At 46.7% G+C, this 20,650-nt stretch overlaps 1 protein-coding gene across 2 annotated transcripts in view; it reads left to right on the top strand.

Annotated features, from left to right (window-relative positions):
- The window catches only part of LOC125457171 (phosphorylase b kinase regulatory subunit alpha, liver isoform-like), a 109,674-nt gene that overhangs the window by 77,566 nt on the left and 11,458 nt on the right, over positions 1–20,650 (top strand). Inside the window, exons 23-29 of one of the 2 annotated variants that reach the window (XM_059650494.1) lie at positions 63–142; positions 1,441–1,519; positions 1,603–1,732; positions 4,805–4,906; positions 8,817–8,935; positions 12,298–12,336; positions 14,286–14,342. In XM_059650494.1, the coding sequence (XP_059506477.1) occupies positions 63–142; positions 1,441–1,519; positions 1,603–1,732; positions 4,805–4,906; positions 8,817–8,935; positions 12,298–12,336; positions 14,286–14,342 (606 nt within the window). The remainder of the gene's footprint in view (positions 1–62; positions 143–1,440; positions 1,520–1,602; positions 1,733–4,804; positions 4,907–8,816; positions 8,936–12,297; positions 12,337–14,285; positions 14,343–20,650) is intronic. The other variant, XM_048541025.2, reaches the window with a different exon arrangement.

Here is a 20,650-nt window from a genome sequence, read left to right as displayed (position 1 = left end):
TTCACCCTCGGATAGCTTTTATAAACTGTGTGTCATTGACGCGTCCTGTGTTTGGTGTCCAGGCTTGCACTGCTCTACTGGCCCATCAGAAGCAGTTGACGGTGGGTTTGCCCCCAGAGCCACGAGAGCGGATCATCACCACGTGAGTATTTGACGTATTGACGTATAATTTGAGTATTCTATAAATAGAAAGCGTGACATAACACCAGCGCTTCGTCGGAGGCTCACTGATGATGTTACCTAGAATGGTGACGAAACGTCTGAAAACGAACCTTCCAGCTCAGCGAGCAAACTCACATCCAGAACCTCAACCTGAGCTACAAATCTTCTCAAAACTCGCTAGTATTTGACCCAGTTTCAGGGGGACCTATTCACACTGGGCTTGAGAGGAGAGGGGTTGGGGACAGCAGCAGAGGGGATGAGCAGAGTGATGCATCAATTGGAGGTGTGCCATCCGAATGCAGATTGAATCATACATTTCAGCAGATAATTGGTACAGCACTGAAAAGTAAAGATTGTCAGGGCCGTGGGAGCTGAGCAGTAGAATGGCACTAATTGGATAGCAGCAGAGGGATTATGGACCAAATGGCTTTATTTGGTGGCACATGTGGAGGATAGTATAATATAGGGTATGCACGGTAGTTTGATCTTATTAGGATAATAGGTCAGCACAAATTGGTGGGCCGAAGGGCCTGTGCTGTGCTGTTCAATGTTCTATCATTCTACAAGTGGACACCCCACCATAGTGGATACCAAGACAACAGAATTGCTTTATTTTTAGTTTATTCATTTTGTGGGATGTGGGCGTCGCTGGCTGGGTCAGCATTTCTTGCCCGTCCCTAGTTGCCCTTGAGAAGGTGGTGGATGAATTGCCTCCTTGAAGCGCTGCAGTCCTCCTGCTGTGGGTTGGTCCACAATGACATTAGGGAGGGAATTCTGGGATTTTGACTCAGCAAACAGTGAAGGAACGGCGATATATTTCCAAGTCAGGATGGGGAGTGGCTCGGAGGGGAACTTGAAGTTGGTGGTGTTCCCATATATCTGCTGCCCTTGTCCTCCTAGATGGATGTGGTCGTGGGTTTGGAAGGTGCTGACTGAGGATCTTTGGTGAGTTTCTGCCGTGCATCTTGTAGGTAGTACACACTGCTGCTACTGAGAGTCGGTGGTGGAGGGAGTGGGTACTTGTGGATGTAGTGTCAATCAGATGGGGGCTGCTTTGTCCTGGATGGTGTCAAGCTTCTGGAGGACTCATTTTTAGTCTCCAGATGTTGATGGTAAAATACTAATTGATGGGATGCGAAGAGATGATGGTGGACTGAGTGTAGCGTGGATCTTGCAGCTGCTCCTGAACTTCAGGCTTATTTCTAGATTTACTTCTCAATTTCTTACTCTAGGATTTGAAAGCTTGCAGGACTGTGACATCTTCCTGTTCTTTTCTAGACCATTGCCACCGAACGAGCTGGCGCAGCTTATTTATGAAGCAAGTGGACAAGACATTAGCTTAGCCGTCCTTACTCAGGTAGGGTCTGTTGCTTGGGGTGAGGGCTATCGGTTACTGCACTGCTGCTGTTATTTACATGTTATTTCTGCCCTGTCCACCAGGAAATCATGGTCTACCTTGCGATGTATGTGAGGACTGAGCCCTGCCTCTTTGCTGAAATGCTCAGGCTGCGAGTTGGGCTGATCATCCAGGTGATGGCTACAGAGTTGGCCTACAGCCTTAGCTGCTCAGGTAGGCCCGTGTCTATGTGGAGGGCAAGACCTGGTTCAGAAAGCTGCTCTCCCCGCTATTTCCGCCTGCCCCTTTTTCCCTCATCCAGCTTACCCTGCCCTATCTGCCGAAGGCTCCGAGAAACGCTCACGTCCTCTGTGCAGTCAGCATCGCTGCAGAGCCCATTTCTCCTGTCTCCACACGAGCACCACGCCCTCAGAGCCCACACCTCAGCATGAAGTGCTTAGAGGAATGTAGGAGCCTGCTCTGCCAGTCAGTCGTTGGCCTAGCTGTGGTTCCCAGCCCCCGTTTCCTGCCTGCACCCCTTACCTTGCCCCCCTCCTCCACTAATCAGTTTTACTTGTCCATCAAACAAAAAGTCCGATGGGATTTTGCATTGCATAATACTGCTGTCTGCAAATACAAACATTCTCTTCATCTCAGTCTTAGAAAGGGACCTCTTATGGTTAAACTCTGTCCCCTGGTTCTGGCCTCACCTACAGGAGTATTCACTCTGTCAGTTCTTTCAGGATCTCATAAATCATCCCCAGTTCTATCTCTCAAATGTCCAAATATCCAGACCTCTCAAATGTTAATTCGGACCTGTATCTCTCTGCAGCTGTAACACTGTATTCTGCGCTCTGTTCCTGCTATCCCGGTGCACTTTGTATGGTATGATCTTCCTGTATAGCTCGCAAAACAACACTTTTTTTACTGTGTTTTTTCTAATTAACCGGTTCAGGTATTTATTACACCCCTCTGGAGCAGGTGGGACTTGAGCCCGGGCCACCTGGTCCAGAGGTAGAGATACTACCACAGCTTCACAAAAGGACCCTCCATATTACTACACACTTTGGGAGCAAGTGGGACTTGAACCTGGACCTCCTGCCTCCAAAGGCCGGGGCACTACCGCTGTGTTAACTTCCCTCCCTCACTGTATCTCGCAACAATAAATCAATCAATCACCCAATAAAATGAACACAAAGATTAGTATTCTCATTATGCCAAACTCACAGGGAGGTCAGCTCAATCCATTCAAAACTTTCTTCATAACATAAACCCTCTCGGTGGGTTGATAAACTGCTCTGAATGAGTGGGATCAACACTGTAGGCTATCTTCTAGGTGTGGTCTCACCAAAGTCCTGTCCAGCTGCAGTAAAACTTCCCCATTTTAATTTTCCGTTCCACTTGCACTCCCCATCTCTATTGTTGCATGAATTCCTGGGAAGTGTGAAAAATATGGTTTTGCAGTTGATTATCACATAATGTCCAGTCCCCTCAAAATATGTGCTTGTGTTCGCTTTGAGCTTGACATGAAATTTGATGCTTATTTGTTTATATTTTGTCCCAGTCAAACTTCTAAGCATGGCGTGTAAAGAAGTGATATGAAATAATTTCTGTGAGAGGGCCCATTGTGTTGAAGTTTAAAGGATATCCCTGAGTTAATGACTCCATGCTGAACAAGTATGGCTGAGAAAAGACCCATTTTGTCATAGCTTTTTATCTTTCACTCATCAGGATATTTCACAACAATGCAAATGTAGAGAGAAAACAACATTTATGCTGTATGAGAGAAGAGTGCTGATCATGTGGGCAAGGGGACACCAGCAGTACTACTGCCATGGAGAATGAACCAGTTTATGATGACTGATAGTTAACTGCCAAGCTTTGTTTAAATCTTAAACCAGGCTGATTGGCTCTGATTGGTCAAGCTGAGTGAATATGATATATGATAAAAGACACGTGGCATCACATTGCATTCAAATTTATGTACCACATTACTCACTGCAGGAGTGGTATTGATAGTGTTTGCAAAACACAGCACCAAAGATTGGATCTGATTCCATGACTGGACCGCATTTAGCACATAATCTTGAGAAATGCTAAGAATTATGCTGACGTTTGAGATTGTGAGCTTGAATGACAGTGTCCTACTGGACATACAGGCCCTTTGCCTTGCTGGAAGCGATGTATATTACTGCACAGATTCTGCTCTTTGGAGACAGGAATAACATGTCTACACATTGCACCTGTTTCAACTCAACAAAATACATGATAGCCAATCATTTTGGTCAACACACTTGCCTGAGGACAGAGTCAACCTGCCTGGTTTAAATTTAAACAAAACTTGACAGTTAGCTGGCAGTCATCATCAAACTGGTGCATTCTCTATGACAACACCTCTAGTGAACATAGCCCATTTGCTAACCAATTAGCACATTTCTTCTTACAGCGTATAAAATGTTTTTCCCCTTTACATCAGTATTCTTGCAGATGTACTGAATGGTGCACAATGGGAAAATTTAGACAAAACTTTGTCAGCAGTGCTCAAGTCTGAATTATCAAACAGCAACTTTGATAATAAGATGCAGATTAGTCTGTGTTAGTTATGGAAACAAATGATGTTGGCTTGTTGGACATCATAATGAAGTCTATCAGGAGCCAGAGGTGGCATATCTGTCTCATAGACAGATTCATAGATTCCTTGCAGCATGGAAGCAGGCCACTCAGCCTAGTAAGTCCATACCAACCCTCCGAAGAGCATTCCACCCAAACTCGTCCCATCCCTGGAACCCAATGCTAACCACTGGTCCACCATGCCACACCGTCTCCATCAGGATCTCATTGTAGACTTCCTTCGCTTCATCCAAAGACTGGGTGGCATCATGAGCTTGGGTAGTGCTTCATGCAACGCCAACAATAACCCTTTCATAAAGCCGCGAATACCCTGCCTATCGCTGAGTGGATATCAGCTTTGCCTAGATGAAGCTTTTTAAGTAGGCATTGATTGGTAACCTCTGGGTTTTAATTGGCAGCGGGAACAAGAAGACAATCAAGCAGTTTAACTGGGGAAAAGGTGACAAGGCAGTAAGCAACCTCCTGCTCAATTAAATGCCCCCTCAAGCCCAAACTGAGCAAATGGAGGACATTCAGTTCCACTCAGTGACTCTGAGCAGAGACATGCAAATGGGGGAAAAGCCAATGAGATTTATAAACACTGTCCCAGTTGGTGACAGTGTGTGTGTGGGGCACACTGCATGCGTAATCTTGTTGGTGTTTGTTAATGAAAACACGTTCTCTTTGGATGTGCAGGGGAGATGGCTTCCGAGACTTTGATGAACCTGAGCCCTTTTGACATGAAGAAGCTGCTTCACCACATTCTGAGTGGAAAGGAGTTTGGAGTTGAAAAGAGTGGTCAGTGTTAGCATTATAGTTGTAACATTGCTGCTTGTCAAGAACAAATTCGTTTTTCACCGTGACAAAATTATTGTTGATTATTAATTTATACCCTCAGATTTGGCACCTATTTTGGTGTTATTTTATTTTTAAAATTGTCGCAGTTGTTTGGTTTATATTCCCCTATGGCTCCCATCCCACATGTAATGCCTAACATTGGGAGTTGGGTTTGCAGGCCCAACATTGCGTGTCCTAATGCGAGCCCCAATCCCATGGAGGTCTTTAACTTGGATCTAGACACACTACCACCCTGCAGGGGGTGCTCTGAAGTAAATATGACTCTCTTTGCTGACGCGTTCCCAGCCATCTTTGTTACCATTCTGTGACCGGTCCAGTCTGCCTCTATCGCAGTCACCTCAGAACGTAACTCTCTCATTAGCTGATTTGCAACCACCTGGAAACAGAGGCAAAGAACCATTCCAGCATTTTCAGAGGCCAGTCGGCCTCATTTAGCCTTATGCCCTGCAGTGAGTGAGGTAGAAAGTAAGTTTTACTGTCTTCAAAAGACCTTAAGCTCCTGTTTATGTTATTGAGAGATGATCCGTTATAAGACCGTAAAACGTAGGAATAGAATTAGGCCATTTAGCCCATCGAGTGCTGTTCAGCCATTTGTGACTATGTTGTGACTTTAAGAGGTTATTTTGTCCTGGATTTTATTTTTAAGGAGAGATTGTAAGGCAGAGGTTTCAAGCAGTTTACCAAAACGACTGGAGTAAACAGCTTGTGAGGCCTTCAGGGTTTTTTTTTAAAACAAGTTGGAACAATAGAGGCAGCCTGGCTGGGTGTGGCCAGCTCTCTCAGACCAGGCTTTCTCGTTTTTGTTTAAGTTTTTAGGTTTAGTTTTAAGCAGTGGGTATTGTGGGTTTGAAGAAGTCAAAACTATCTTTTCCACCTCTCGGTTACAGCTAGAAGCTGGGGTTTCCCTTTGGGTTACTAAATCTAATTTTCTGAATTTGCCTTTGTTGCCAAGGGGGTGTGTTTGTGGGATACTACTGTATTGGATTAGTTAATTAGTAACAATTACAGAGTCTGTTATTCAGTTAAGATTTTCAGTAGAGTTAAGCTATCCTCAGTTCTTCTGTCCTTTGTTAGTATTTCAACTACAGTTGTTAAATAAATTGTGTTTTTGCTCAACGTCGAGTAGTTTGACCAGTTGCGTTGCATCTGGAACATGGCCCTTCACATCTGCCTTTTAAAATAACTAAAAGCCATGATCTATGCTCCTTTCTTAAAATATTTTGCGGAGGTCTGCTCTGGTCTGGTCCATAATACATTCAATGAGGTCATGTCTGAGCTGGTCATCCTTAACTCCGTGTTCCTGCCTTTTCCTGCAGAATCCTTGTTTCCCTTACTGATTTAAGAGCCTACCCCTCTCAGCCCTGAGTGTACTCAACAACCCAGCCTCTACGGCCCCTTGTGGCACAGAATTCCACAGATTCGCTACCCCACTGAGAGAAGAATTCCTCTTCTTTAAAAGTAGAATCTTGCCCTTCAGGTGTGTCCCCTAGTTCAAGCCTCGGGATGAAACACCTTCTCAGCATCCACCCTCTCATGGCTCCTCAGGGCCCGTAAAAGCACACAGAGGAGGCCCTTCAGCCCATCAGATCTACACCAACAGTATCCTGCTACCTACTACAGTCCCACTTCCCCGCACTAGCCTATAGCCTCCAATGTTATGACACTCCCAAGTTCACTTTTTGAAGTGAAGTTTGCCACTTTTGACTACCCTGCCAGGCAGTACATTCCAGACCCTTTCTGCCCACCTTTTTTTTGTTTCAATAAGATCGTCTCTTATTCTAAACCCCAGAGCGTAGAGGCCCAGTCACCTCAACCTTTCTGTTGCCTACAACAACCACCCACACCCTCCTGCTTCATCCCAGGGGTCTGTCAAGTGAATCTTGTCTGAACTGCTTCTTGTATTAATTTGGGATATTGTTAAGATGGAGGGGGTTCAGAAGAGATTTACCAGGACGTTGTCAGGAATGGAGGGTCTGAGTTATAAGGAGAGGCTGGATCGACTGGGAGTTTTTTCACTGGAGCTGAGGAGGCTGAGGGCTGACTTTATAAAGGTTTATACAATCATGAGGGACACAGATAGGGTGAACGGCAGGAGATTTCTAGGTGAGGGGCCGTACTTTTAAGGTGAGAGGAGAAAGGTTTTAAAAGAGACATGAGGAGCAGTTTCTTTTACATAGTGAGTGGTTTGTGTGTGGAATGAACTTTCAGAGGAAGTGGTAGATGCAGGCACATTAAGAGACATGTGGATAAGTACATGAATAAGAAAGGTTTGGAGGGATATGGGCCAAGCACAGACAGGTGGGATGAGTTTAGTTTGGGATTTTTTTTATTCGTTAAGAACACCATGGTGTGGAAACAACAGGCCATTCGGCCCACCAAGTCTGCACCAACACCCTGAACTCCACCACACCCAGACTCACCTTTTCCTGTAACCCCACATTCCCCTACAGCAACCCCCTGCACCCCCCCCCCCATGGACAATTTAGCATGGCCAATCCACCCTAGCCTGCACATCTTTGGACCGCGCACAGACACGGGGAGAATGTGCAAACTCCACACAGACAGTTACCGGAGGGTGGAATCGAACCCTGGCGCTGTGAGGCTGCAGTGCTAACCACTGAGCCACCGTCTGGTATGTACAAGGTGGACAAAAGAGTCTGTTTCCATGTGCTCTATGACTTAATACGGAAACCAGAGCTGGACATAGTACTCAGTTTTGTGTCTTTCAATTATTACTGGCCTGTCACTCACTGTTGAATCTTCAGCTATCGGTGCTGGAAAGTCAGAAGTTCTCTCCCTCACCTGTGAACCCTTTGCTTCTCCATTTTAAAGTACTCCTTAAAACCAAAATACTTAACCTGATGAAGGGTCTAGGCCCGAAGCGTCAGCTTTTGTGCTCCTGAGATGCTGCTTGGCCTGCTGTGTTCATCCAGCTTCACACTTTGTTATCTTATACTTAACCAAGTTTTGGATTATCTGACATTTTATAGCTTGATGTCATATTTTATAGTCATACAGCACAGAGACAGACCCTTTGGCCCAACTTGTCCACACTGACCAGGCATCCCAATCTGACCTGATCCCATTTGCCGGAATTTGGCCCACATCCCTCTGAGCCCTTCCTATTCATATGCCTATCCAGGTGCCTTTTAAATGCTGTAACTGTACCAGCCTCCACCACCTCCTCTGGCAGCTCATTCCATACACACACCACCCTCTGTGTGAAAAAGTTGCCCCTTATGTATGTTTTAAATCTTTCCCCTCTCACCTTAAACCTATGCCCTCTAATTTTGGACTCCCCCAGGTTGAGGAAAAGACCTTGTCTATTCACCCTATCCATGCCCCTCATGATTTTATAAATCCTCTATAAGGTCATCCCTCAGTCTCTGACATTCCAGGGAAAATAGCTCCAGCCTGTTCCGCCTCTCCCTGTAGCTCAAACCCTCCAACCCTGGCAACATCCTTGTAAATCTTTTCTGAACCTCTTTCAAATTTAACAACATCCTTCCTAGAGCAGGGTGACCAGGATTGAACGCAGTGTTCCAAAAGTGGCCTCACCAATGTTCTGGACAGCCACAACATGATCTTCCAGCTCCTGTACTCAGTGTTCTGACCAATGAAGACAAGCATGCCAAATGCATTCTTCACTGCCCTGTCTACTTCTGGCTCTACTTTCAAGGAACTGTGAACTGTTTGTTTTATAACAATCCCCTGAAGTGCCTTGTGTTGTTTCATTACCTTAAGGAGGCCATAAAAATGCAAGCTATTGTTGTTGGTCACTTCTAGTTTACATTGTAATGCAATGGTCAAATATGGAATTTCCCAAAAGCATTTGTGTTGCGTATTCTAGTACGACCCATCGACTCCGCTGCCATCAGTCCCATCATTTCCATCCATGAAGTTGATCACGCGGGACCTACAAAGACTGAGAGAACTGGAATCAGCAAAATCAAGACAGAAATAAAGCAGGTACAAACTTGACAGAAATAGCTGTTAACACTGGGCAGAAGGAGGATTAAGGGCAGAGTTTCTCTTCTTCCATTCATCAGAGGGACTGAAGTGTGAGGGCAGCAATTTAAAGGGTAAGAAATTGATGTTTCCTTTGTAAAGTTCGTTATCTTGTGTTTCAGTCCTGCTGAGTCCAGCAGGAGAAAATGTTGATTTGCAAGTGTTTAAGTTCTGTACTATTAAGCAATTATTGCAAAGAGTTTGTTAGAGCTGCAGTATCAGTTTAACTGAGCTGGTTAGTATACAAAACAGAGTGAGACCAGCAGCCCGGGTTTGATTCCCACAATGGCTGAAGTTGCATGAAAGGTTTGTTCTCTCAAACTCTCCCTTGTCTGAGGGTGTGGTGATCCTCAGCCTAAAATGAGAGAGCAATCCTCTACTCCTCTAGGGCCGTTACAACTTTATTGCCCTGATTGGGACTTGTTAGCTGGTATACATATAACACAGGACATGTTCCATCTTCTAACTTCTGATTACAGGAGCAACTACGCTATCCTGATGTTATATTTTTGTACAGAACAGTCTAAAATCTTATCGGGAATCTTGAATTAGCTTTGCGATTCCATGGTAGTTTCTGTAGCCTGGACATTATAAATTTGTCATCTTATTAGAAGTGAGAAAAACACAATCAAAGTTCCAGGACGGGCTCTAGGGTCCAAGTGGCCAACTGGCCGATTTCCTATTTTGTTCAGGACTAGTAAAAGCCAATGGCCTCACTTTCGGCCAGTTCCTGTGAGTGACTCAGGAAATAGCAGAACACAAGACCCATGCTGTGGGATGGAGGAAGTCCCCGAGATGGGCACAGCAGGGTGGATGTAGTTAAACTCATCTTTGTCATCGTTGCTAGAAGGTGTCAGGCAGTTTCGGCTCCAGTGGAGATTATGGTCATGACTGTATGAGGATGGGGGCGGCACGGTGGCTCAGTGGTTAGCACTGCAGCCTCACAGCACCAGGGACCCGGGTTTGATTCCACCCTCGGGCAACTGTCTGTGTGGAGTTTGCACATTCCCCCCGTGTCTGCATGGGTTTCCTCCGGGCGCTCCGGTTTCCTCCCACAGTCCAAAGATGTGCAGGCTAGGTGGATTGGCAATGGTAAACTGCCTGTAGTGTTCAGGGGTGTGTAGGTGAGGTGGGTTAACTAAGGGAAGTGCAAGGTTACAAGGGAAAGGGTGGGTATTGGTTGGGGGGATATGGGTCCGGGTGGGTTGCTCTTCAAAGGGTCACTGTGGACTCGGTGGGCTGAATGGCCTGCTCCCACACTGTAGGGGCTCTGTGATGAAATGGTAGGAGGCAGCTACGCAGATGGGTGCTGGGTGAGCACAGCGGCACATGCAGTACCAGGGTGGGTGCTGAGGGGATGGCTGAGAGGTCGGAGGGACCGACAGACATTCCCTGCGGATTGCGAGCGTGTCAGAGAAGTGCTATCACCCGAGGGGCAAGAGTTCGCGCGCAGCTCGTATTTCCAAGGGAATGGTTCCATCTTCGACATCCTCTCTGATAACTCGGCCACTGTGTTACGTTCTTGTAACAATTAAATATATTTTGTTTTAAGGCAGTGAAACACCATTTGAATTCTGAGGAATTTCCTCCCTTCCTGGAGACTGTGGGCTAACCCCTGCCCCCACCCCCCAACCCTTGCTGTGGCTAGGACCTCCAGCTGCCCAGCGGGTGGTTTGTCTCTAGGATTGGCACCTACCACTGGACCCTCATGGGCAGCTGCCTGGCACTGGGGCTGGTGCCCCCTTGTGGCCACCGCTGCCTCTGCTGCAGAGAGGCATCTCCCAACACCCCCTTTGCTGTCAAACCTCCCAGACCACAGCTTGACCCAGAGCCCTCATGTGGGTGGGAGGCCACCTTCTGAGGGCTGTTTGTGAAGGACCACAGTGACTTGGAAGGGCAAAGGGCTTTAGGGAGAGAATTCCTGAGCTTGGGGACCCAGGGAGCTGGAGGTGGGACCTGCCAAGGGCAGAGTGATGGAAATCGGAAAGAAATCTAAGGATGAGGTGAACACGAGAGTCCTGGGGCTGAAGAAGATTGCATGGGAACACACAAACTAGGAGCAGGAGTAGGCCATTCAGCCCATTGGACCTTGTGATGTTCAGTATGATCATGGCCGATCCTCTATCTCAGTGACACTTTCTCCTTGTGCATCTTTTAATAAACTTTTATTTATCAGTCAATAAATTCACTGACTTGGCCTTCACTGCTTTCTGCGGTAGAGAATTCCACAGGTTCACTACCCGCTGAGTGAACAAATGTTTCCTTATCCTAGAGTTAATGGTCTTAGCCCGAATCCTAAGACTGTGACCCCTGGTTCGAGACACTCCAACCAGGGGAAAGCATCCACCCTGTATATACGTCAGCTGTGAACTACTGCCCGTGCAGGTCAGTCATAAAATGTAATGGTCTGTTCAGCCATGTTAGAACTTTTATACATTTCACTCTCATTTTTCTGAACTTAAACAGAATCATCCAGTGTGGAAACAGGCCATTCGGCCCAACAGGTCCACACTGACCCCTCCACCCATTCCCCTATCCCTGTAACCCTGCCTTTTCCCATGGCCAATCCACCCGGCCTGCACATCCCTGAACACTATGGGCAATTTTAGATAACAAGATGTAGAGCTGGATGAACACAGCAGGTCAAGCAGCATCAGAGGAGGAGGAAAGCTGACGTTTCGGACCTAGACCCTTCTTCAGAAAGGCCTTTCAGCTCCTCTGATGCTGCTTGGCCTGCTGTGCTCATCCAGCTCTACACCTCGTTATCTGAGATTCTCCAGCATCTGCAGTTCCTACTATCTCTGGGAGTGGGGAGACAGTGAAGGGGAAGGAGGTGGAGAGGGTAGTGCAGTTGGGCAGATCACCAGGAGTGTAGCTGGCACAGAAGCGAGTATTGGAAGGTTCCGGAAACCGTTGAAATGCAGACTCAGGACAAGGGGCCCGTATATCCCCAGGGCATTGCCCCTTTGTGGTGGAGAATGGAACGTGGGCTGGGTCTGGACACTCAGAATTGTTAGATTGACATGATGGGTGTGGGGTGTTTCTGCCTTTGAGGAGCTGAGCTGGGAAAGGAAAGATAATGAGGCTGGGAGTGATGGCGGGGACGGGGAGGGCCGAGGCCACCGGATAGGGTGACCAAGGAGACAGGGACATTTCTAAACAATTCTGTAAATTCTAAAGAGCAGGCCAGCTTGACAAAGGACGTGAGTGCAGACCTGTGCTCTCAGGACCATCCCTGTCAATGTATCCCTTATTTTAAATGAAATATTACAATGGTAACTGACTGAGTAAGCCTTTATTTTAATAAACATTCTCTGTCCTAGATGGATAGCAGTCTAAAACTTAGTTTGCTGGCCGATCAGGTGACTTTTTATTGTGTGCACCTTGTGGTTTTGTATGTTCATTAACAACTTGTAAAGAGCTCAGTGCCAGTCCCGACCAGATACTGGACATCTCAGGCACTGTAATACTCCCTCTTGTTCACTCCATCCCCCCCCCTCCTGCTCCCTTCATTCCTATCTCCATCACTTTTCTCCTCCTTGCATCTTGCCCTCTCTCACTTTGTGCCCCTCCATCTCTCTTTCCTTCACTCCATCTCCTCCTTCCATCTCCTTCCCATCCAGATTCCCACCTCACCTCAGTCTTGCCGCCTCCTTTCCCCCTCTCTTTCTTTTTTTCTCTCCCCCTCTCTTTTTTTTCTCTCCCCCTCTCTTTCTTTCTTTTCTTTCTCCCCCGCTTCCCTCTCCCCCCGCTTCCCTCTCCCCCCGCTTCCCTCTCCCCCCTTCTCTCCCCACTTCTCTCTTCCCCCCCTTCTCTCTCCCCCGCTTCCCTCTCCCCCCTTCTCTCCCCGCTTCCCTCTCCCCCCTTCTCTCCCCGCCTCTCTCTCCCCCCCGCTTCCCTCTTCCCCCCTTCTCTCCCCGCTTCTCCCTCCTCTTCCCTCTCCCCCCTACCTCTTCTCTTCCTCCCCCTTCTCTTCCTCCCCCTTCTCTTCCTCCCCCTTCTCTTCCTCCCCCTTCTCTTCCCCCCTCTTCTCTTCCCCCCTCTTCTCTTCCCCCCTCTTCTCTTCCCCCCCTTCTCCCCACCCTTCCTCCCCTCTTCTCTTCTCTCCCCCCCTTCCTCCCCTCTTCTTTCGCCCCCTTCCCTCATCCCCCCATCCCTAACCCCCCTTCTCTCCCTCCCCCCCCCCCATGTCACATCTCTGTCACCTCCCTCCCTGCGCCCCCCCCCCCCCCCCATTTCCTCCTACTTCCCCTCCTCCTTTAGGCTGTCGCTGTGTCCGTTTCACACACCGCGACCCTGTGGACTGGCTAAGGTTGTCTCCCTGGAAGGGTCCGTTCTCTGGGTAATTTCACACAAAGCTATCTCTCTCCGACTACCCCAATCTCCTTACTTGCTGGAAATTGGATAAAATTGCTCCCAAATAGGCAGAGCCTTTGCAAATTTCCGGATAGTTTGCTAGTTATTTCAACATGTTCAGTTTGTGACTGAGCTGAATTGGTGTCCTTTGTTGAACCACAGCCTGCAGCTTTATGTGCCATTTAATTTTACAGTCTAACCAACAACTATGTCCTTGACATTCATTTTGCATGTAAACATTACGCCCCAAGAGCGTGATAGGTTGATCTGCCTGCTTTCTGCTTTGAAATTTGAAATCGGAGCAAACCCAAAGGGAAAGGACAGAATTGTTGGTGGAAAACCGTATTTATTTTGCGTTTTTACTTCAAGGGGACAACTTTAAACCAGATTGCAGCGAAGAGATGCATATAATCCGTGTGTGTGTGTGTGTGTGTGCGCGCGCGCGTTTTCAAACTTACATTTTCATTATTCTTCTGTGGCTTTTGCTTCTAAATCTGTGCAAGTTGCATAATGCAGTGAAAGGTTGCTCAGATATTCCGATATAAGCAAAGTACTTTTTTTTTAAGCAGCACAAATTACTTTTTCCAGTAGCAAAAGAGATCCCGCTGGATTGGAGGATAATAACAGTTCAAACCAAATTGAAGTTTACATCTCAAAACCAGACCAGGCATTTTCAGAATGCACCCAGCTGCTTTAAACTTTGTTACAATAAGACTAAACCCTGACAAATTCAATTATTTGCAGCTACTTGTAAAATTACAGAGAAGGAAGTAGGAGCTTTTCACATGTCCAGTTTACAGATTATGAGCACGCAACAAAATGTCTGCTCAGGAGCTTTTCACTGCAATATTAGCTTCGGCTACAAGTTCCACTGTTGCTGTGTACTTTGTTGTTTCTTTGCTTTTCCTTTTGCCTCATTTTCTTATTTCTGTTTTGTCTTTTCTTTTTCTGCTAGTTCTGCATTTTCAATGGAGGTTCGTTAGGGTCCGGCATTCAGTCACTAAGATCAAGGGTAATCATTTCCAGTGTGGTACAGTATCAGCCCACTGCCTGTCCAACAATCACTTCAGTGTGGTACAGTATGAGCCCACTGCCTGTACAACAGTCGCTTCAGTGTGGTACAGTATGAGCCCACTGCCTGTACAACAATCACTTCAGTGTGGTACAGTATGAGCCCACTGCCTGTACAACAGTCGCTTCAGTGTGGTACAGTATGAGCCCACTGCCTGTACAACAGTCGCTTCAGTGTGGTACAGTATGAGCCCACTGCCTGTACAACAATCGCTTCAGTGTGGTACAGTATGAGCCCCCTGCCTGTCCAACAATCACTTCAGTGTGGTACAGTATCAGCCCCCTGCCTGTACAACAATCGCTCCAGTGTGGTACAGTATGAGCCCATTGCCTGTACAACAATCACTCCAGTGTGGTACAGTATGAGCCCACTGCCTGTACAACAATCACTTCAGTGTGGTACAGTATGAGCCCACTGCCTGTACAACAATCACTTCAGTGTGGTACAGTATGAGCCCACTGCCTGTACAACAATCGCTTCAGTGTGGTACAGTATGAGCCCCCTGCCTGTCCAACAATCACTTCAGTGTGGTACAGTATCAGCCCCCTGCCTGTACAACAATCGCTCCAGTGTGGTACAGTATGAGCCCATTGCCTGTACAACAATCACTCCAGTGTGGTACAGTATGAGCCCCCTGCCTGTACAACAATCACTTCAGTGTGGTACAGTATGAGCCCACTGCCTGTACAACAATCACTTCAGTGTGGTACAGTATGAGCCCCCTGCCTGTACAACAATCGCTCCATGTGGTACAGTATCAGCCCACTGCCTGTACAACAATCGCTTCAGTGTGGTACAGTATGAGCCCCCTGCCTGTACAACAATCACTTCAGTGTGGTACAGTATGAGCCCCCTGCCTGTACAACAATCACTTCAGTGTGGTACAGTATGAGCCCACTGCCTGTACAACAATCACTTCAGTGTGGTACAGTATGAGCCCCCTGCCTGTACAACAATCGCTCCATGTGGTACAGTATCAGCCCACTGCCTGTACAACAATCACTTCAGTGTGGTACAGTATGAGCCCCCTGCCTGTACAACAATCACTTCAGTGTGGTACAGTATGAGCCCCCTGCCTGTACAACAATCACTTCAGTGTGGTACAGTATCAGCCCACTGCCTGTACAACAATCACTTCAGTGTGGTACAGTATGAGCCCCCTGCCTGTACAACAATCACTTCAGTGTGGTACAGTATCAGCCCACTGCCTGTACAACAATCACTTCAGTGTGGTACAGTATGAGCCCCCTGCCTGTACAACAATCACTTCAGTGTGGTACAGTATGAGCCCACTGCCTGTACGACAATCACTTCAGTGTGGTACAGTATCAGCCCCCTGCCTGTACAACAATCGCTCCAGTGTGGTACAGTATGAGCCCATTGCCTGTACAACAATCACTCCAGTGTGGTACAGTATGAGCCCCCTGCCTGTACAACAATCACTTCAGTGTGGTACAGTATGAGCCCACTGCCTGTACAACAATCACTTCAGTGTGGTACAGTATGAGCCCCCTGCCTGTACAACAATCGCTCCATGTGGTACAGTATCAGCCCACTGCCTGTACAACAATCGCTTCAGTGTGGTACAGTATGAGCCCCCTGCCTGTACAACAATCGCTCCATGTGGTACAGTATCAGCCCACTGCCTGTACAACAATCACTTCAGTGTGGTACAGTATGAGCCCACTGCCTGTACAACAATCACTTCAGTGTGGTACAGTATGAGCCCCCTGCCTGTACAACAATCGCTCCATGTGGTACAGTATCAGCCCACTGCCTGTACAACAATCGCTTCAGTGTGGTACAGTATGAGCCCCCTGCCTGTACAACAATCACTTCAGTGTGGTACAGTATGAGCCCCCTGCCTGTACAACAATCACTTCAGTGTGGTACAGTATGAGCCCACTGCCTGTACAACAATCACTTCAGTGTGGTACAGTATGAGCCCCCTGCCTGTACAACAATCGCTCCATGTGGTACAGTATCAGCCCACTGCCTGTACAACAATCACTTCAGTGTGGTACAGTATCAGCCCACTGCCTGTACAACAATCACTTCAGTGTGGTACAGTATGAGCCCCCTGCCTGTACAACAATCACTTCAGTGTGGTACAGTATGAGCCCCCTGCCTGTACAACAATCACTTCAGTGTGGTACAGTATGAGCCCCCTGCCTGTACGACAATCACTTCAGTGTGGTACAGTATGAGCCCACTGCCTGTACGACAATCACTTCAGTGTGGTACAGTATGAGCCCACTGCCTGTACAACAATCGCTCCAGTGTGGTACAGTATGAGCCCCCTGCCTGTACAACAATCACTTCAGTGTGGTACAGTATGAGCCCCCTGCCTGTACAACAATCACTTCAGTGTGGTACAGTATCAGCCCACTGCCTGTACAACAATCACTTCAGTGTGGTACAGTATGAGCCCCCTGCCTGTACAACAATCACTTCAGTGTGGTACAGTATGAGCCCCCTGCCTGTACAACAATCACTTCAGTGTGGTACAGTATGAGCCCACTGCCTGTACAACAATCACTTCAGTGTGGTACAGTATGAGCCCCCTGCCTGTACAACAATCACTTCAGTGTGGTACAGTATCAGCCCACTGCCTGTACAACAATCACTTCAGTGTGGTACAGTATGAGCCCACTGCCTGTACAACAATCACTTCAGTGTGGTACAGTATGAGCCCACTGCCTGTACAACAATCACTTCAGTGTGGTACAGTATGAGCCCACTGCCTGTACAACAATCGCTCCAGTGTGGTACAGTATGAGCCCATTGCCTGTACAACAATCACTTCAGTGTGGTACAGTATGAGCCCCCTGCCTGTACAACAATCACTTCAGTGTGGTACAGTATGAGCCCACTGCCTGTACAACAATCACTTCAGTGTGGTACAGTATCAGCCCCCTGCCTGTACAACAATCGCTTCAGTGTGGTACAGTATGAGCCCCCTGCCTGTACAACAATCACTTCAGTGTGGTACAGTATGAGCCCCCTGCCTGTACAACAATCACTTCAGTGTGGTACAGTATCAGCCCACTGCCTGTACAACAATAACTTCAGTGTGGTACAGTATGAGCCCACTGCCTGTACGACAATCACTCCACTCCAGTGTGGTGCAGTATCACCTCTTTGCCTGTGTACTGGCCACGCCAATGTGGCATGGTATCAGCCCAGTGTCTGTACAACAGTCGCTCGAGTGTGCACAGAAGTGGTGTAAAAACCTGACCAGTTTGTTGCTGTTGAAAATAAACCCTGCAAGTCGCTCCCTGATAGCTGAGTGTGTGTACGTGTGTGCCTAGCCCCTGAGATGCACAGTAAATGACAAGGGCCGTTCAACATCACCTTCTGAGGTGTCATTTAGGGTCAGGTGATCAGCCTGGCTTTACCATATTTGTAAATGATGGAAATCACTCGGCCATAAGCCATGCCTTAAAAACTATCTCAAAACAGAATCGACACCCATAATTCCAGTCAGGAATTCCAGAGAATCTCAGGGAATGTGGCAGAATATGACGTGCTGTCACATGACTAAATAAATCGATGGAGTGATGGGGAAGTGTAATAAAGAGGTGAGTGAGAGCAAAGTTGGATTGACGTGCTGTGTGGTGGACATAACATGGGCACCACAAAAGCCAAACTAGCTCAAACGGGCCGAATGGCCTGGGGTCCGATGCTGCGGGTACTTCGTAATAACCATTCGAGGCTCCATGTATAACTAAAGAACAGCAAAGTAAATTGGTAAACCTTGGTATGGTAAGAGCCCTCTCCCTAAACAAGACTAACTGGATTTTTTATAATAACTAGGCGGCACGGGGGTTAGCACTGCTGCCTCACAGCGCCGGGGACCCGGGTTCAATTCCAGCCTCAGGTGACTGTCTTTGTGGAGTTTGCACTTTCTCCCCGTGTCTGCATGGGTTTTCTCCGGGTGCTCCGGTTTCCTCCCACAGTCCAAAGACGTGCAGCCTAGGTGGGTTAGCTGTGGGAAATGCCGGGTTACAGGAACCGAGTAGGAGGGGGTGTCTGTTTGGGGTGCTCTTCAGAGGATCAGTGTGACTCAAAGGGCTGAATGGCCTGCTTCTGCACTATAGGGATTCTGTCAATAGGTTTCAATTCCAGGCCTAAAAATTGAATTGAAATTCCAGTGGTGGTGGGATTTGATCCCATGTACTCAGAGCCCTGGGATTACAAGTCCAGTGACGTTAGCACATACATCATCCTCCTGCATTATTCCAAAAAGTCCTAACATTTGCATATGGCAAATGGCTAATAGCTGACTGGAAGATAGCCAACCAGTGATGTGCAAATAGCTCCCTGCAGCATAGCGTTTATTTTTGACTAAAATTGTTCTATTTCTGAACTGAGCATCTTTGGACCAATTGCCACTCTGAAGAGTAGGTCTCTGTAAGGCTGAGAATGAGGCAGAAATTTCCCCCTTTGCTTGCCACACATCTCACATGTAGCAAGACTGTAGAGCTGTGAAATACTTCAGAGGCTATTGATAGGGTGGAGGATAATCAGCAACAAACCTTGCAGTGAGAAATATTCCCACACTGCATCATCTGTTCCTTCTTCTGGCTGTATCATGCACATTCCAAATGGTAGGTAGCACTGAGTCCATCGGCTTTCAACTGAGAATCTCTTCCAAAAACATGAGAAATTTATGGCTGCATGCCTGGTATTCTAACAGTGTGTTTGCTGTCACTTTGCCAAACCGTGAGGAACACCTTTCAGCAGCTTTCTAGTTGTTGTAGCCTTTAATCCTGGAATTGTCAGAAATTAAATACCTGGGATGTTGAGCATTGAATGTGATGACTAATAGGTTTTGGCTATGTTAGAATGTGAAATCAGAGTTTAAAATATCTGTGATCAAAAATATACGGTCAATCTGCAGGAAACCTGAGAGAATTTAAACCCTACTTATAGAACAGTATTGTAGTTTGTTGTATGTATTTATGAAAAATATAGTAAAATGTGCATAAGTTGCCATAATTAATCCAGTGCCATTTTAATTCTTAACTCTATTTCCTTTTTGAAATAATTTAAGACAAATTTCAGTTTTTGTTCCAGACACAGCTTCTCGATTTCATAATGGTTCTCAGCTTAAAATCATTAGCAAGGCTGGAAAGTTATGTTCATGAATGAGTTTGTATTGCTGAAGAAAGAGATGTTTTGTTCAACCTTTTTGGCCTGCAATCATCAGGACCATTTGCACAAATACTGCTGTAGAGGGACAACAAAAAACAGTAGTTGCTCAAAGCTCAGCAAGTCTGGCAGCATCTGTGAAGAGAAGTCGACATTAAGGTCTTAAGTCCAGTGACCTCTTCCTCAGAACTGCTGTGCTTTTTCAGCAACCTCTTTTTTTGTTTGTTTCTGATTTACAGCACCCACAGTTCCTTCAGTTTTTAAATGGAAAAACAACCTTTTCAATACCATATGAGGGAGAGTGGTACACTAGGTTGGTAAGTGAGATTCGATCAGTAGAGGCATCACCATTGGGAAATGCACTGTTAGAATGTGACTGACAGTTAGTCACCAAACGTTGCTTCATCTTAAACCAGGTAGGCTGTCTAGGCCCGAAATGTCAGCTTTCCTGCTCCTCTGATGCTGCTTGGCCTGCTGTGTTCATCCAGCTCTACACCTTGTTATCTCAGGCTGACTTTGGTTCACTTCTCAGAGTGATATTTTGAACAATCGCAGGAAACTGGCCTGTTTTAAAATGAAAGTATAAAAAGAGTTATTTTCCCTCTACCTTGGTATACTTGCAAAATGTCCTGATGAACGCAATATGAAAAACTTTGACAAAAATGTGTCTGTTTTTCAGCATTTGTTCCAATTCTGTACAATGAAATGATTAGTTTCTATATTTATTATCTGATCCTGGTAATGTACAAGGAAGCTGCAAAATAGAAAACTCATACTTTGTATTTTGTGGACAGATAACATTGGCCCTTATTTTCTACTTACGGCCCAAAGCCTTATTCTGACCCTGATGGGATTAAAAATCACCCACTTCCCGTTTGATACCTTCTTCTGCATTGGAGATTCCTAGACAGGTGGCAGTTGTTACAAATCTATCTAGGAAGTTCCAAATCCAGCAGCAAGGAGAATAGCCATGGGAACGATCCCTCTTTTGCATTAAATTGCACTTGCATTTAATTAAACATCCAGCAGCACAGACCTGACAAGGGTGTGTATGCAATGTAACTGACTCAGTGAGGGGTGGCATAGCTGGGTCA

Source organism: Stegostoma tigrinum, chromosome 12 (assembly GCF_030684315.1).
Source record: "Stegostoma tigrinum isolate sSteTig4 chromosome 12, sSteTig4.hap1, whole genome shotgun sequence".
In the NCBI taxonomy this organism is placed as follows: Eukaryota; Metazoa; Chordata; class Chondrichthyes; order Orectolobiformes; family Stegostomatidae; genus Stegostoma; species Stegostoma tigrinum.
The sequence above is the reverse complement of the archived record's forward strand: the minus strand, read 5'-3'. Positions and strand labels throughout refer to the sequence as shown.